This window comes from Protopterus annectens, chromosome 12.part0, assembly GCF_019279795.1.
Source record: "Protopterus annectens isolate FY-2018-M chromosome 12.part0, PAN1.0, whole genome shotgun sequence".
NCBI lineage: Eukaryota > Metazoa > Chordata > Ceratodontiformes > Protopteridae > Protopterus > Protopterus annectens.
The window spans coordinates 1058538964-1058556401 of NC_056746.1; the positions used below are offsets into that span (position 1 = coordinate 1058538964).

The 17438-nt window shown below is 41.8% G+C and overlaps 1 protein-coding gene across 6 annotated transcripts in view; it reads right to left on the minus strand.

Moving 5' to 3' along the window:
* The window catches only part of LOC122816964 (serine/threonine-protein phosphatase 4 regulatory subunit 1-like), a 1601647-nt gene that overhangs the window by 984180 nt on the left and 600029 nt on the right, over window positions 1-17438 (minus strand). For 5 of the 6 annotated variants that reach the window (XM_044090068.1, XM_044090066.1, XM_044090069.1 and 2 more), the window contains one exon: window positions 6695-7203. In XM_044090068.1, the coding sequence (XP_043946003.1) occupies window positions 6695-7203 (509 nt within the window). The remainder of the gene's footprint in view (window positions 1-6694; window positions 7204-17438) is intronic. The other variant, XM_044090067.1, reaches the window with a different exon arrangement.

Genomic DNA, 17438 nt, shown 5'->3' on the forward strand with positions numbered 1-17438 from the left:
TAAAAATAAAATATACGTATTACATAAAGAAAGCTAGTCATGGCAATGAATACTTCTAAGAAGAGTTCACCACCATCATAAGCAAAAGTGTATGGGCATACACTAAAGGGTATGGGCAAAATGTGCCTGTAGCAGTCAAGACAATCATTTTCATTTGTTTCAGCAGCTGATAAGGGTTTGGATAATTTAAATCTATGACAAAAATAATATGGAATGTCTCACATAAAAAAAAAAAAAAAAAAAACGCCCTGCACTCCACATCCCTAAATGTCTTTAAAAGAAAAACCCTAATGCAGTATCCTGTTTATATTATGTAACTTACGCAACACATTACCTTTATAGTCTAATCCTGACTTAAACTAATATATTATACAGCTCAACAGCTGAAGCTACAATAGGGTTTTTTGTCAATAATGAAGTCATCTTTCAACCTACTGCCTTAGATATTTTTTTCCATTTCTAACTACAATCTGCAAAGTCTCATTGCAGCAATGGCAGAGTAAAAGTTCTAGCAAAGATGTGAAACAAGTTACTTTTGTTAAACACAGTGCAAATGACAATCTTGTACACTTACAGCTCTTCTATTTTTCACGAAACAGGAAATACAGAAATGCAGAAATACAGAATACCCATTTAAAATGGCGAGATTTTGACTAAAATACTTAAGTACACAGACAACATTGCTGCACTAGCAAAATGAATGGGAAGCTGGATCAATTCCTCTCAATATCTTAGAGCCATTGGAATACAGCATTATTCAAGATCACTTCACTGATACCACTTAAACTTGGCTTGGTCAAATGTTACAATAAATAAATGTAAGGCCAGCTGGACAGCTGTATTTATTTAGCATCTACACTGGCCACTGATTTTAGAATTTGAGTTGGATATCGGTTTAGTGTTAGAAGTACTGCACTCTCTATGGTAGAGTGGGATATAAACTTCACTACAATCTGAGACTCTAATTATGTGCGTGTTTGTCTAAACTGCATTTCCATTATTTGTTTTTTTATATTCAACAATGCAATGGGTACTTGATGCTATTTTCTACAACAGAGTGTCTAATGTCTTATGCACTTCAACAATGGGTATTTGATACCGTTTTCTACAATTAGGAGTCTTATGATCCACTATGGAACCATTCTTCAGTTATTCAAGTTACTGATGATCACGCAAAAAGATGCTTCCATTGTCCTGCAATATAAAATTACACTTAAAAGCCTGTAGATCAGATTTTAGATCATTCCTGCCCACCACCCTTATTCCTGCAGAAAGTACGGCTGTGTAAATAAACTTACCATAACAGTTGATGTTCTAATTGATTCTTATTGAAGAAATGGAAGGAATGGGATAACCATTTAGAAATTGTCTGTTCTGACATTGATTGTTCCTTTTTCTTTCCTTTAAGAGACATGAAGACCTGATCCGAAGATCCAAAGTTTTTTGTTCTGTCAGTGTAGTACCAGAGTTGTCTGTGGACATCCAATGTATGTAAGATTCTCTTGCTCCTATTTTTTTTAATTCAGGAAAAAACACAATGAGATGACTACGTTGATTTAAAGTAAATTCTGAAACCACTATAGGCATAAAGGAAAGATAATTTCTTAAGGTCACCCTGTCCCTATAAAATATGAGAATAGGTTGAGTAACTCAAAGCTTGCAACTCAGATACTCACCCACTCAAAGTGACAGCAGGCATAAAAATTCATCCATGTCAAGAACTTTTAGTCAGCTTGAAAAGCTGGTTTAGATCCCAAGGAGGAGCTACCTGCTTCCAAAGCGGACAGACATGCAACACCTATTCCAAAAATTGTTTTACCTGGAATAAGGAAGAAAGGGGGATCTACAGGCAAGTAAGAAGAATGGCTGAAAATTTTATTTTAATAGATGAGCATGAAAGGCCCAATTTCAGCAAATCAAACTGAAAAATATGGAGGGGCTTCTGCCAAAGATGGAACCTAGTTCTTGTGGCATCAACTAAAAACTCTCTTCCATTTGGCAAAACAGGACTTCCTAGCCTCACTCAATACCTGCTATACATTCTCAGAGAAAGAAACCCAAGTGAGATCAAAATTCTAACATCCAAGCAGTCAAATAAAGGTTTTGCAAGCTGGTGTGGATCAATGATCTCTAATCTAGTATGAGTTGATCCATTCTGTGAGGAAGTTTTTATAGTAAATGCCCTTAACACTTGTTCTCCCTTCACACCTAGACCAAAAGGGAGTTAACAGAATGACTGCTGGACAATCTTTCTGTACCTTTAAAATAAGTGACTATCAGAGGAAAAAGGGGAGAAGCATAGAGGAACATTCCAACCTATGGCAAGGAAAAGACACTTGTCTTCTATGCTTTTCTGCAAGGCATACTTGAAGAAAATTTATTTAACTGTCTGCTGTAAATGGAGACAGAAAAATCTATCTGGGAAGTTACACACAGGTGGGCAATCTCCTGAAAATCCCTGAGCATCTCATCCATTTGTACGGGTCTGTCCTGGATCTGCTCAACTTGTCTGTCACTGTGTTCTGCTCTGACAGAATGCAAGTAACCTGAAGGGCCAGACTGTGCCGAGTTGCAATTTCATGGGCTATCATGGATAGTCTGTGCAGGGGATATGACCTGGACCCCTCCCCTTATTTATGTACCACATCACAGTGGCGTTTGTCTGTGATGACCAGAAGAGGACCAGAGTCCACAAATGGTTTAAGGTCTTATAACACGTTTATCAATGGTATTTCTTTCATATCACGATTTCACATTCCTTATACTTTGAACCCCTTGCATACTGAACCCCATGCAAAGTCTTGCACATCTGTGGTTACAGACTGAGACAGGGAGAGAAACGGGGAGACCTGGATTCAATACAGTCTGCTTTGCCAACCACAGAAATTCCTTCCTGAAATTCAGCACTGGGATTGGAAATGTTAAAAAGATGCTGGCGCTAAATCCACACTAAATTGAGAAACCACTGTATTTTCCTCATGTGTAGTCCATCTAGTGGAATCATCATGACTGTGGAAGCACTGTATCCTAGGGCCCTAAGGTAATACCTTACAGTTGTCAGTTTAACTGGAAAACTCTAGGAATTAGAGATGGTAAACTCCATACTTTCCTGGAAAGATAAGCCATCAATATGGATGTGACTAGCAGACTTCCCAGAAATGTTAGTCTGTAAGAATGGATAACAGAGGTGATGTCTTCAAACAGAGATGAAAATAAAGGTTTTTTAAACAGATTCCTGATGAAGTAGTGATTCTTGACAATTATGAAGAGCTGAATTCACTGCAGTTTGCAGAGATGAAATTACTGGAGCTAGATACTTTTCGTGAATTCCCCTGGAGCTGTAGAATGCCCAAAGTATAAAAACTAAAAATGTAAACCAGAAACAGAAAACTTTGAATCGAATCTGAAGTCTCTGTTATTGGGAATGTTGATGATTGATGTCTGAGATCCAGAGTAATCAAAAAGCAGAGCACACACATAAGAGAATAGTAGTGTAAAGGGTAAGCATTTTGAATGTGAAAAGACAGGTTCCAACACAGGTCTTCAGGTTCCCTCTTTTCTGGGTAGTAGGAATATCGCTGAATAAAAATCCTTTGCCTTGCTGAAACTATGGAGATGGTTCTAGGAAAACTGGAGACAACACATGGGACAGAATGGCAAGAAACAGATAAGCAAGATTTTCTGGATGTGTTGGAATTCCACAATTTGGAGAAAGAGAGAGTTCCACTGCCATCTGTACGTGTTCTGTACTACTTACAGAACCCAGGAATCTGCTGTGATTTGTTCCCGAAGACATAAATAATGAGAGAGACTACCTGATAGATTGAGAGGGTGGGCAGGGTATGTGTGTGGATGTGTGTGTTTAGGGGGGGCTCTGTGGAATTAAAATAAAAGCATGCAATTTTCTTGGTCTTGGATGGAGCTTGAGATCCTACTCCTTTTTCTCTTTGCCACTTTTTCTTATACTGCTGTTCACCAGATTTCTGTTGAGATCGTTTAAAGGACTTCCTAAAACAGCCTGGGACTGAAAGGGTAGCTGCTGCTGTACTTTGGAACTGATGACTGAAAAATGTGCTTAACCCTTTTAACCAATTATTTTTAGAACCTCAGTAGAAGAGGTACCCAAATAACACTTCTTTGCCAAAGGGAGCATTAAGTATCTGGGACTTTACTAAATCATCCTAAAGATGTTAATCTAAACCATAAATACCTACTTTATCACAGAACTAGTAGCAGGTGCCTGAAATACTGCATCAGCTGTACCGTATGAGCACTTCAATGAATGTGTTACTTGACAAACAGAAGAAACCATACCGAGCAAACAAAATTTAACCTTAGAATAGGGTAAATCAGCAACAGTTTAGTCATATCCACAAATACTGCATGCTGGTATTTAGCCATATGAGCCTGACAACTGAATGTTCTAAAAAGTAGATTATGTACTTTGTTTTTCCCATACCAATAAAATGCCCTTCCATCCTTATCAGATGGAACAGGATTACAGGTAGCAAACTGTTTGGAACTAGTGTCCCTGGCCAAGGAAATGACAGCTGGATCTTTCAAAGGGTTAAAAAAGAGGAATTGGTTGGACTGAGGTAACTCTGTAAAGCCCATCAAGCTTTTTAAGTAGGTGCAAGACACTGATTGGAGAAGCAGATGTAGCATTAAAAGCATCCTCCATAGCACCAGAGATTTAGGTGGGTATCGATATGAAGGAGTTCACAGTATCTCGTTTGTGTTTATATTTCTTTTCCTTCCCATTGAAAGAGTCTTCATCCTAGATGGTGTCCGAAAAAGATAATTCCTGTACAGAGCATCTGATGACACATTTTCTGCTAACTCAGAGTCCAAAGAGTCAGGAGAGGAGACATGGAAATCAAGCCCTGTTTCTTCTAAATTTGATTGGGAGTCACTATCAGGAGGAGGAGGAGACATTTTCCTTTTATAAATGTGCAGAAGTAAGGCAAAAAGGTTTTGAAAAACCCTTATCAAAACTGTACCATTCCTCCTGAACATCTTTCACTGACAGGATTGGGGGAGGAGAAAGATGCATAGTATTTTGAATTTGTTTCTGTGCGTCTCTAATGAAATATAGTCCTAAACACATCACACATTTGGACTTCCATCACTGAACCTGGTACCTGATTACCTCAACACTTGAGAGAGAATGTCCTGGCTTTCCAAGATCACTATTATACTTTATATCACTCATAAGCATATGTCTGGCCTTTTAGGATGCGCTAGACTCCTGGCCCTTAGTAACATCCCCAGGAGCAGCACCAGAGGGGTTTGAAGAATCCACTGGATGGTCTGGAGACTTCTAATAGTCTTGGGTATAAAGGGCAAACAGATGTGTTACTATAACATACACTGTACATCTCCCCCGACAAAACAAACAAGCTGTGTAGGAGTCTTTAAAAGGTATCTGTCTTCAAAACAAAGTATCCTTCCTCCGCACAGACACTTCTCTTCTCTCTTAGGCATAAAATTTTTCAAACAAATTTACACAAATTTACACACATAAAAGTATCAAAGTCCCCGAAAGGGGGTACTTATCTCCCCAAACTTTGAAATCAAACACTGCAAATGCAATGAAGACAACTTTCAATGCTAAGAAAGTTTTGAATTTTAGCACTCGTACATCTAATTTTATACTAGCATGCCCTCATGCTTCCTTGGAAATAGAAGATGCCTGGAAAAAGCCTAACATCCTTATTATACTGGCTAGAATAGATCCTGAGCAGGATACATTCATATAAATCTGTTACCACAGCAATGACCTAAAGATGAATACAGAGTGTTTCTCAACACACATCTGATAAACCTCATAACTTAAGTACTTCTTGCAAATACCAATAATATTCATAGGCCAACCCTTCTAATATAAAATTCTGTCAGCATACATCAGGTCACTCATTATGGTATGTGAGGTGGTCACAATGTGAAAGGCCAACAGCATGGGACACTTATCTGCCAAACACTGCTCTATCTGCTCTCCTAAAATCAACACCACTCCAAATTAAGACAAGAGACTTACAACCCAATACAGACAGGCTGGCATCTCTACACACTCTCCTCCCAGTATTCCAAAAAGTGTTGGATGTTGAGTCAACCAGTTTTACACACTTGAAAATGCACATACTAAATGCTGCAAGTAGTGTGAATGTTACATCTACTGCACGCCACTGCACCACAATGAGAATGATTTCACAACTCTCAAAACATAACAGTTCTTTGCAATTGTATCACCCTTAGTACTATGCAACTCCCTCGCGTACATAATTTCAAAACTGCCACACTTATAAAGTTATATGAAACAAGAGTGTCAAGTCTCAATTACATGTGTTCACCATGTGTGAAAAGGATTAATACAATGATTTAGCTGCATCACAGTAAGCAATATAATAATGAACAAAAATTGATAGACGTTTCACTCACACAAAAAGACATCATTCTAATACTGCAAACTCTTTTGGCTGGACTAGACTGGTTAAATTCTTAAGATGGATTAATGTTAAATTTTTGCCAACAGTCATGATCATACCAAGTAGCACACAAAAGAGAGCAGTTTCACTAGTTTACATTTAAACCTGCAAGGTCAAAAATATGGTTGAAAGGGCATGCAGCTAGAGCAAATGATTTATTATGAAGCTTTGTGAATGCTGTGAATGGAAGGGTCAGTGCTGGCTTTTACCTTGGACATTTGGATCATCCATATGGGGCTGTAAACTCATGAGCACCTTTTCAATTTCACTGCTGGTAGTATAGCTGTGACACTTACAATGGGACTCTTCTGTGGCCTCCTGCTGTTTAGCGTCCAAATGTAGAAGCTCCAGCTCCTGGCTAATATCAGGGAGAGGTGGCCGCCAGTAATAAAAAGAGTTAAAGTTGTCCACAGGAAGCTGATGACTGGCCAAACAGCACTCAGTGGTCATGTTCTGTTCACCACCACTGCCTGAAGCTTGACCATTACTTTTACTCCCATTCTCAGAGATGCAAGGCTTGTCATCTGTACAAGTGGAGAGAGGTAGTTTTGAAGCATCTATGGAAGTACCATCAAAGACACTGGTCTGGGCTTCTGTGACATTCTTTGACTTTTCTTCCATGGTATCCTGCAAAGTTTCTACACTGCATGGAGTATTATTTCCTGGTGAAAGACGCACAGAAGCTTCAATAGAATCCACTTTCTCAGAATTGCAGTTACTGAAAAACATACAACAATCAACTGATTAGACTCTGAATGGGAATAAAGTGTTAAAAAATAAAAAAATACAAGGTGAATACAATTATCTGCAGGATCCTTTACAACTTGGTGTGCATCAGCTTCAGCCTCTGAACTTTTTAAAGGCACCTAACAAACATGGCCTAAAAATAATATATGAAATGCAAAAGTCACTAATCTGACATGCAAGAATTCACGTTTAGTACTTTTCTAGATCATAATCTCTTCCACATTTTTAATATATAAAAAGATATTATAATCATTTTTAAAATCTAGATTTGTACCAGTCTATGCTCAATGGCTCTCTGTTACACAAATCAACATGTAGAGGTGATATTACCCAAAGTAAAATTATCTGTCCCCCAAGTGAGCCCTCTCTGTGGCTATACAGGATGCCATCTCAACCTGGTAAATCTGGATACAAGTGAGACTGCAGTGCACACCCTTACATTGGTTTCAGGAGCTATACAAGAGTGGCAAATTGCTATGCTAAAAAATGCACTTTTGAAGAGACAGAAGACAGACTATCCACTAAAGGAATGTCTCATCAATAAATTTAACTAGCATAACTATGCATACATAAAAGTAGCATTTAACATAAAATCCTATGTTATTCAAGTTGAATTATATTTTATGGCAAAACACAACAAAAAAAAAAACTATGTACTTAACATAACGTTCCGTCTGAGTTGTTTCTTTTTCATTTGGTCTTCAACCTTCCCTCCCCCCTTCCCCCTTCCACATTATTTCTTTCTGGAGACCTGGGGATGTTACTTTCTGACACTCCTGTGTCCCTATTGAGCTCCTGAAGTATCCTTGCTCCTTTTTCTCCACGGACATATGGTTTCTCACATATATACATATATCCACGTATATGTGAGAAAGCATACGTCCCTGGAGAAAAAGGAACAAGGATTCTTCAGGAACTGAACAAGGACACAGGAGTGACAGAAAGCAACATCCCCCAGATCTCCAGAAAGAAATAATATGGAAGGAGGGAGGGAAGATTGAAGACCAAATGAAAAAGCAACATCTCAGATGGAACATTATGGTAAGTACATAACTTATTTAGCTGAATTTGTTTTCATTTGGTCTTTAACCTCTGGGACAGAGTCCCCAGCTACATAAATCTTGGGAGGTCCTTATGGAAGCACAGCAGAACCAAAGGAGACCCCGTTCATGGAAATAATGTACAATTTGTAGTTAGATATAGAGGTATGCTACTTTGACAAAGTACAGTGGATATAAAAAGTGTACACACCCCTGTTAAAATGCCAGGTTTTTGTGATATATGAAAATGAGACCACAATAAATAATTTCAAAACTTTTCCCACCTTTAATATGACTTATAACTTGGTACAATTCAACTGAAAAACAAACAAATCTGTTGGGGAAAAAATATATTAAAAAAAAAAAAAAAAACATACAATAAGCTGTCGCATAAGTGTACACACCGTTAAACTAATACTTTGTTGAAGCACCTTTTGATTTAATTACAGCATTCAGTCTTCTTGGGTAGGAGTCTATCAGCACGGCACATCTTGACTTGGCAAGATTTGCCCACTCTCCCTTGCAAAAACTTTCGAAATCTGTCAGATTGCAAGCGCATCTCTTGTGCACAGCCCTCTTCAGGTTACCTCACAGATTTTCTATTGGATTTAGGTCTGGACTCTGGCTGAGCCATTCCAAAACTTTAATTTTCTTCTGGTGAAGCCATTCTTTTGTGGATTTGGATGTAATGCTTGGGGTCATCGTTGTGTTGAAAGGTGAAATTTGTCTTCATCCTTCAGCTTTCTAGCAGACGCCTGAAGGTTTTGGGCCAAAAGTGACTGGTATTTGGAACTGTTCACAATTCCCTCCACCTTGACTAAAGCCCCAGTTCCAGCAACAGAAGAAAAGCAACCCCAAACCATGAAACTGACACCACCATGCGCCACCGTGAGGATGGTGTTCTTTTGGTAATGCAAAGTGTTTTTGCGCCAAACGTACCTTTTGGAATTGTGGCCAAAAAGTTCAACCTTGGTGTAATCAGACCATAAAACATTTTCCCACATGTTTTTGAGAGATTTCATGTATTGTCTTGCAAATTTTAGCCGGGCCTGGATGTTATTCTGTGTAAGAAAAGACATCTGTCTTGCAACCCTACCTCATAGTCCAGACGTATAGAGAACACAGGAGATTGTCACATGTAGTACACAACCAGTACTTGCCAGAAATTCCTACAGCTCCTTCAGTGTTGCTTGTAGGTCTCTTGGCAGCCTCCCTGACCAGTTTTCGTCTTGTCTTTTCATCAGTTTTGGAGGGACATCCAGTTCTTTGCAATGTCACCGTTGTCCCATACTTTGTCTACTTTTTGATGACTGTCTTCACTGTGTTCCATGGTATATCCAATGATGTGGATATTTTTTTTATCCTTCTCCTGACTGATACTTTTCGAGCTTTTTTAATTTCTCCAAGTCTTTTGGGTTTCTAATACCATGATGGGAATGGACCCCATTTCTAAGTCAAAGTACGATTAAAGATCATGCATGAAATTAGTATTGTTTCAGTCTTTGATGACAGCCAGTAGTGCTCTTTGCGGCACCCGCAATGTGCCCAGTAATGACTACTTCTGCAGTTCATATGGAGTTGCATGCATTGGTAACATATCTAAATACGACTGTAAATTCTTTTTTATAAGACCCGTTGCACCTACTACTATTGGGACTGTCTGGGTATCTTTCTTCCACATTGCTCTTGTTTCTGCCTGCAGATTCTGATATTTTATGACTGTGTCTCTTTGTACGAAAGACATTGTAGTCACTGGATGTGGCAATCGATGCTACTCTTGTCTTCTTTTCTTGGACCACTATATCCGGTTTTCTAGCATTGATTTTTTGAACTGTTGGTAATGGATGATCCCAAGTGATTTAGGCTTCCTCATTTTCTGTGATGCTTTGTGGCTCATGTTTCCAGTGTTTTTCGGCCACTTCAATACAATAATGTTTGCACAATCCCCAGTGCAAGAGTCTTGCCACATTATTACGCCTTTCAGTATACAGTCCTTCTGCAATTAGTATGTCACAACCAGCAATGAGTTGTGCAACTGTTTCCAATTTGGTTTTACAAAACCTACATTTGTCCGTTTCTCCCACGTTCAATGGACTTTATAAACCAACGTGTACGCAGCCCACTATCTTGGGCTGCCAGTATTAACCTTTCATCTCTTGGTTTGAATGTGCCTCTCCTTAACCATTCCTGTGTTCAATCCTGATCAACATAAGGTTCTTCCAGAAATTTTCTATACTTGCAACTGTATTTATGCTTTTTCTACATTTCTTGCCTTCTCATCTGATCATTCACTTTATATTCTTCCTTTTGTTTTCTGGCACATTCAGTTGCTGCCTGATTTTTACCTACTTCTGGTTTGATTTCCATTCCTACTCGAGGCCGATAAGCTTCTGCTAGATTAAGCAAAGAAGTCAACTTAGATTTATTCTCCTCGTGTTTCAAAACTTTCACTACGTTTGGGTCTTGTGAAATCAGCAGATATGTGTGGAGTCCCACAATTGCAGACCTGTACATACAATCAATTTCAAGGAGGCCCATCCCTCCTTCAGAACGGGGAATATAAAATCTTGGTATGCACTGATTTTTATAAATCATTTGGTGAGCATGAAGCATCCTTCTTTTTTTCCTATCTAATTAACAATGAGATTCCTTTGATGCTTGCAAACCATGGCTTTTACTTATACAGCCAACTGAGTAAATGTTAGGAAAATCCTACTAGGACAGCTGAACTTTATTTAGGGTTAATCAGGGTCTCTTCAATTAATGGCAGGCGTGTACACAAGACTGAATGTTGTAATTAAATCAAAAGGTGCTTCAACAAAGTATTAGTTTAAGGGTGTGCACACTTATGCAACCAGCTTTACTGCACGTTTTTTATTTTTTATATTTTTCCCCTAACAGATTTGTTTTTCAATTGAATTGTACAGGTTATAGGTCACATTAAATGTGGGAAAAGTTTTGAAATGACTTATTGTGGTCTCATTTTTTTATATCACAAAAACCTGGCATTTTAACAGGGGTGTGTACACTTTTTACATCCACTGTAGCTGCAGAACAAATATTAATGGGCACTCTATGCCAGAAGGCAGCACAGGTGGATAATGACCTAGTGGAATGAGCTTTGATAGGTAGCAGTAAGGGAATCCCTTTATTAGAGTAAACCACAGAAATACAGCTTGTAATCCAATTTGCCAGAGAAACTTTGGAAATTGGTTTCCCAAGTTTTCCCTTGAAGTATGAAACAAAAAGCTCATCAGACTTTCCAAAGTACTTAGTCCTATCCAAACAAAAACAATTTATGCACATCCAGCATATGGAGTTTGTATTCTACTCAGTTTTGGAAATTAGGGAAGAGCACCAGAGGATTGACTACCTGATTAATATTAACCTGAGAAGCAAAACCTTGGGCAGGAAGGACTGGTGTGCAGCATAACTATCTTTGTGAAAGACAAAAGACGACAGTTTGATAGATAAGGCTTGAAGTTCAGAAACTCTTTTTGCTGAAGTGATGGCTACTAAGAAAGCAGTCTTCCAAGACAAAAACTTCAAATCAACCTTTGTTACTGGTTCGAAAGCAGGTGCAACTAATACTTGTAAGCCCATGATAAGGTCTCAAAGAGGAGTGGGATGCTTAGACGAGAACGAAGGAAGGTGCCTTTGAGGAAAAGTCATGCAAAGCTTGGAATAGGCCAAAGGTAATGAATTTTCCCCAACATTAAAGTTCAAGATAGCTGCCAGTTGCACCTTGACAGTGAAAAGGCTAGCTTCGTTATGAAAAAAAAAGAAGTTATGTCCTTACCATAATGTTCCATGTGATTTGTTCATCATCTTCTTTATGTGAAGTTGTTCTATATCGCCGTTTTGTTTTTACACGTGGGTTGCGTCCCAAGCACCCTAATCCTGGGTGGCTCAAGGGAGAACATTCCTGAGCACAGTGGAACCAAAGGAAGCCTTGTCCCTGGAGGCCCTGTCCACTTTGTAATGAGTGATAAACGTGTGAGGTTTGGACCAAGTAGCAGCTGCACAGATGATATCCAAGGGTAAACGAGCTGCATGAGCTAATGACATAGAAACAGCCCGGGTAGAATGGGCTTTGACATTAGTGGGTAATGGCTGGTTAGTGGAGGAATAAATGAATTTAATGCAATCAGAAAGCCACTTAGATAATGTGATTTTTGATACCGCAGAACCGTTCTTGTTCTCTGCGTAACAGACAAAGAGTTGATCAGATTGTCTGAAGTCTTTCGTTCTGTCCAAGTAGAATCTCAATTGTCTGTGAACATCACGCTTGTGTAACATATTCCAGTTTGTTGGTATGGTGTCTAAAAAAGGTTGGGAGCTCAATGGATTGATTTAAGTTAATTTCTAAACAGACCTTAGGAAGAAAGGTAGAATGTGTCCTGAGGGACACCCTATCAGGGTGGAAGATCAAATATGGGGGCTTGGAAGACAAAGCTTGGAGTTCAGAGACCCTACGCCGATGTAATGGCTACCAGAAATATTGTTTTCCAAGACAGAAACTTCAAATCACAAGATGATGCAGGTTCAAAGGGGGGCAAGCATCAATTGGGATAAAACAAGATTCAAATTCCAGGGAGAGACAGGGAGTCTGATAGGTGGTCTGAGATGGTGGGTCCCTTTCAAAAAGGCCTTACATAGTCTGTGGGACATGATTTTAGACCCATTAAACCCTACATGAAAGTTGGAAATGGAAACCAATTGAACCCTTATGGTGGCAGCTGCTGCGCCATCATAGAACAAGGAAGACAAGAACTCTAATACGGTATGAATAGGCGCAACATATGGGTCAACGTCGTGGTGAGAAGCCCAGTGAACAAATCGTTTCCATTTGCTATTATATAGCTTCCTGGTTGACAGTTTATGAGAGGAAACTATAATATGTTGGACCACGGGAGACAAATCTTGAGACCTGGCGAATATGGGAATTGGAGCAGCCAAGCTGTCAGTTTTAGGGAGATAAGGGAGGGATGAAGAACTCCTGACGAATGAGTCAGAAGGTCTGGCACTGGGTCCAGAATCCATGGTTCTTCCACTCGATACTTCTGTAGGAAGGGGAACCAAATCTGACAAGGCCAAGACGGGGCTATCAGAATAACAGTCCTCCCCAGACTTTTGGTTTTCTGTATGAATTTGGGAATTAGGGGAATTGGCGGGAAGGCATACAGGAGGCCCGGGGGCCAATCGTGTACAAGCGCGTCCCTCGGGTTGCTCCCCGGTGGGGGATAAAGGGCAAAGTAGCTGCTGCATTTGGCATTCATTGGAGATGCAAACAGATCGCATTAAGGCTGGCCTCACCTGTGGAAAATCTTGTCCGCCACTTGTTTGAGGGACCGCTCGTGAGGTAACAGGGATGGCCCTGCTCAGTTTGTCTGCTATCTATGCGTTGCTATTAGAAAGCGTCTGGTGGATACAGCCCACTGCCAAATTCTTAGGGCCTCTCGGCATAAGGGATACGATCTGGTTCCCCCTTGCTTGTTGATGTACCAGATTACTGACATGTTGTCCGTCTGAATTGCAATTGTCCCTGGAGGAAGACAGTCATGAAAGTGTTGCAACGCCAGGAACACCGCTCTCAGCTCCAGGACATTTATATGCAAATGTGATTCCATGCTTGACCAAGTACCTTGGACCGTCTTTCCCTGAAATAGCCCCCCCCACCCTATCAGGGAAGCATGCGTGGTCACTGTGGCTGTGGGTTGGGGAAGAACAAGGGGACGTCCGACTATCTGGACGCTGTTCAGCCACCAATTGAGATCCTTCTTGCAAAGATTTGTTAACAGAATCTCGTGCGACATGGGAAGTTGTTGGTAAGACCATTGTGTGAAGAGTAACCACTGGAATATCCGCATGTGCATGCACCCCAACAGGACTGCTATTAGCATGGCTGCCATTGTGCCTAATAGCTTCAGTATCTGGGACGCAGGAGCTTTGTTCTGGGTCAACAGACTGGACAATTGACTTCTTAGAGATGAGATTCTTGTTTGAGGCAACCTGATCCTTGAATCAACAGTGTCTAGCTATGCTCCTATAAAGGTAATACGCTGCGAGGGCGATAATGCAGATTTTTCGAAGTTTAAGGTTATGCCCAACTGGGAACACAGGTTGATAGTGTAGTCTCTTGCCTGAATTAGTTGATGCCTGGAGGTGGCGGTGAGGAGCCAGTCGTCCAGACATGGAAGCACCCGGAATCCTAAGCGTCTCAGGTGAGCCGTGACCACTGCCATACATTTGGTGAACACTCTGGGGGCTGTGGTGAGACCAAAGGGCAGGGCTCTGAATTGGTAATGACTGGCCCCCAGCCGGAAACACAAGCGATCTCTGGATGATCTGGCCATTTTGATGTGGTAGTAAGCATCCTTGAGATCTATAGAGCACATCCAATCGCCCATTTTTAGGAACGGAAGTATCGATTGAAGCATGACCATCCGGAACTTTTCCTTCTTGACGAAGGTGTTGAGTTTGCTGAGGTCTAATATGGGCCTCCAGTCCCCTGTTTTTTTTTGGAACTAAAAAGAACCTTGAGTAAGTTCCGGATCCTATCTGGTCTGCCGGGACTGGCTGGATGACTCTTTTTGTCTAGCAGGTTTTGAATCTCTATGGCTGCTAGTTTTCGCAGACTGGGTGGAACGTCTGGAATACTTGTACACATGGGAGGGAATTTTGTAAAGGGGATGTAGTAACCTCTGGAAATGATGCTTTTTACCCAAGAATCCGTTGTAATGTATAGCCAGGCGTTTTGGGTATAAAGCCAAGTGACCCTCGGCCGCCTCCAGAGAAGGACAGTCGGGCTTCCTTTCGGGAACGCTGATAGGGCGTACCAGAGAACTACTCCCTGTCACCCTGATTTTGCGGACCTCTTCTGCCGTTTGGACAGCGTCTTCCATTTTTACCCCCTCCTCTGCCCCTAGATGGGGTATCCGTAGGTGTGTTCTGGAAAGCTCCTTGGGGCTTTCGAAACCACATTTTCCCACTTCATTGCCCTTTGGGGTACGGTCTAGTTGGAGTGGAAAAACTGACTCCTACAGCAGACAGAGTCTTTCCTTCTTGTTCACACCTAGTAAGCGTCTCCTTAACTTTAGGCCCGAACAAGGCGGAACCACTGAATGGGGTACTGACGAAGGAAGACTTGAAGGCTTCCGCAAAGGAACAAAGGTGCATCCAGGACTGTCTCCAAAGAGCTATCGCTGAACCTGCTGCCCTACTCGATCCATCGGCGGCATAAGAAATGAGCCGCATAGATGAGTTGACTATAGAATTGAGGGTGTTGAGTTGTGCAGTCACTTTCTCAGAAACTGCATCAGCTATGTTACCCTGTAGAGCATCTCCCAGCTCTTTAAGGAGATCTCGTTGAAGGCAAGTAAAATGGGTCAGGTAGTTGAGCGATCTCATGGAAAATGCCGCAGAACTAAATATGGGTTTCCCATACCTGTCCATCATCCTAGAATCCCTATTAGGAGGATGGACAGAACAAGAAGTTTCCGACATCTCTTTCTTGGTGGCTGCCGCCACCACCATAGCATCAACCGGGACTCCCTTGGTAAGAAAGGCATTGTCAGCAGGGGAAGTAATGAGCTTGTTGGGCCTCCGAGGGACTGGTTCCACTGAATCAGGGGACTCCCATGCCCTTCGAGCAACCAGATCTATTAGTTCATCGAAGGGAGGAGTAACCCAGGTGGTGGATGGTTGAGACCCAAAGGCCTTCAGGAGTACCGACTCATCCTCAGTAGGGGCAAGGGAGTGCCAATCACCCCTCTGCCTTAAGATCTCCAATATGTATGCAAATGAGACATCCTCTGAGGGGGATCGTGTGGACCCTTCTGATTCCTCCAAGTCGGTATCCAATGTCAGGGATTCCTGTGGGGAATCCAAGTGCCTCCTCTTGCACAACCTCTTCCTAGGTACTTCATCAGTGGGAGCGTCCGGTGAAGTCCCTGTAGAGGAGGGGCCGCCCAATGGGGATACCTGAGGCTCTGGGTCTCAACGCTTGGTAGGGACCTGTGGGGAAGAGACAGAACGAGGCCCTTTAGGGGGAGGGGAAGAAAGATCCGAGGAGGTAGTGGTCTTAGAAGACATGACATTCCTCATGGCATCAAAGGCACCAGAATCCCGGTCCGAGAAGTCTGTCGGCTCCAAACAGGCCGGCAGCCCTCCCCGAGCCGAGACCTCGCGCTCCAATCCAGAGGACGGAGCCGAACCCACCTACGCCGAAGCCCCGAGGGGAAGGGTCGGAACCGAAGTCTCGGTCCGACTCTCCACCCCGGAGCCAGCGAGAGAGTGTCGGCTCAGAGACTCTCCGGTCGGAACCGAGGAGATCAAGGTCGACGGAGCCGAAGGAGCTGGATCGAACCTTGGCTCCAAGGGCTCTACCAACATTGGTTCTGTCTCTGTCTACCCCGGCACCGAGAGTTCGATTGGCTTCGGAGGAGGAGGAGAAGAAAGTAGGGCTGGAATTTCAGGCTTCGAAGCAGAGTGGCTCGAAGCGGAAAGCATTTTGGCCAGGGCCGGGTTCTCTAGTAATCTCTTAACCACGCAGTCCAGGTCCACATCAGATAGCCTCGAAGAACGGGTCGAGGGATGGGTCAAAGGAGCCGAAGATGGCACCAATTGAAGAATCGGAGACTGAGGAGTCTCCAACACCGGATCCACAACTGAGATCCGAGGTAAAGGATCTATACACGGCTCCAAAGGTTGTGGAGCTGATGATCGAACCATACCAGAGGAGCTCAGAGCCGAGGACTTAGGCTCCGAGGACCCTTTGGACGACTTCGACCCCTTCGAAGCCTTGGAAGAAAGGTTGGTCTTGTCCAGCGCAGCCTGAAAATCAGGCTTCAGGAGTCCCTATCCACCAGCTTCCTGCGTCTTTCCAGAAGAACCCTGGCATTAAAGGATTGGCAGATACAGCACACTTCCTGCAGATGAATAGATCCCAAACAGTACACACAGGTGGAGTGGTTGCCCGTCACAGACATTTTTTGACCACACTCGCACCTTTTGAAGCCAGACTTTTGCTTCTCAGACATTTTTTTAAGAAAGAGAGAAAATATATATATATATAACTATATGTATATATAAGTTCAGATCCTTGAACTCAAAACTGAGTATTACCACAAAAGTTATTCAACTATTTTTTGTAAGTTAAACTCTC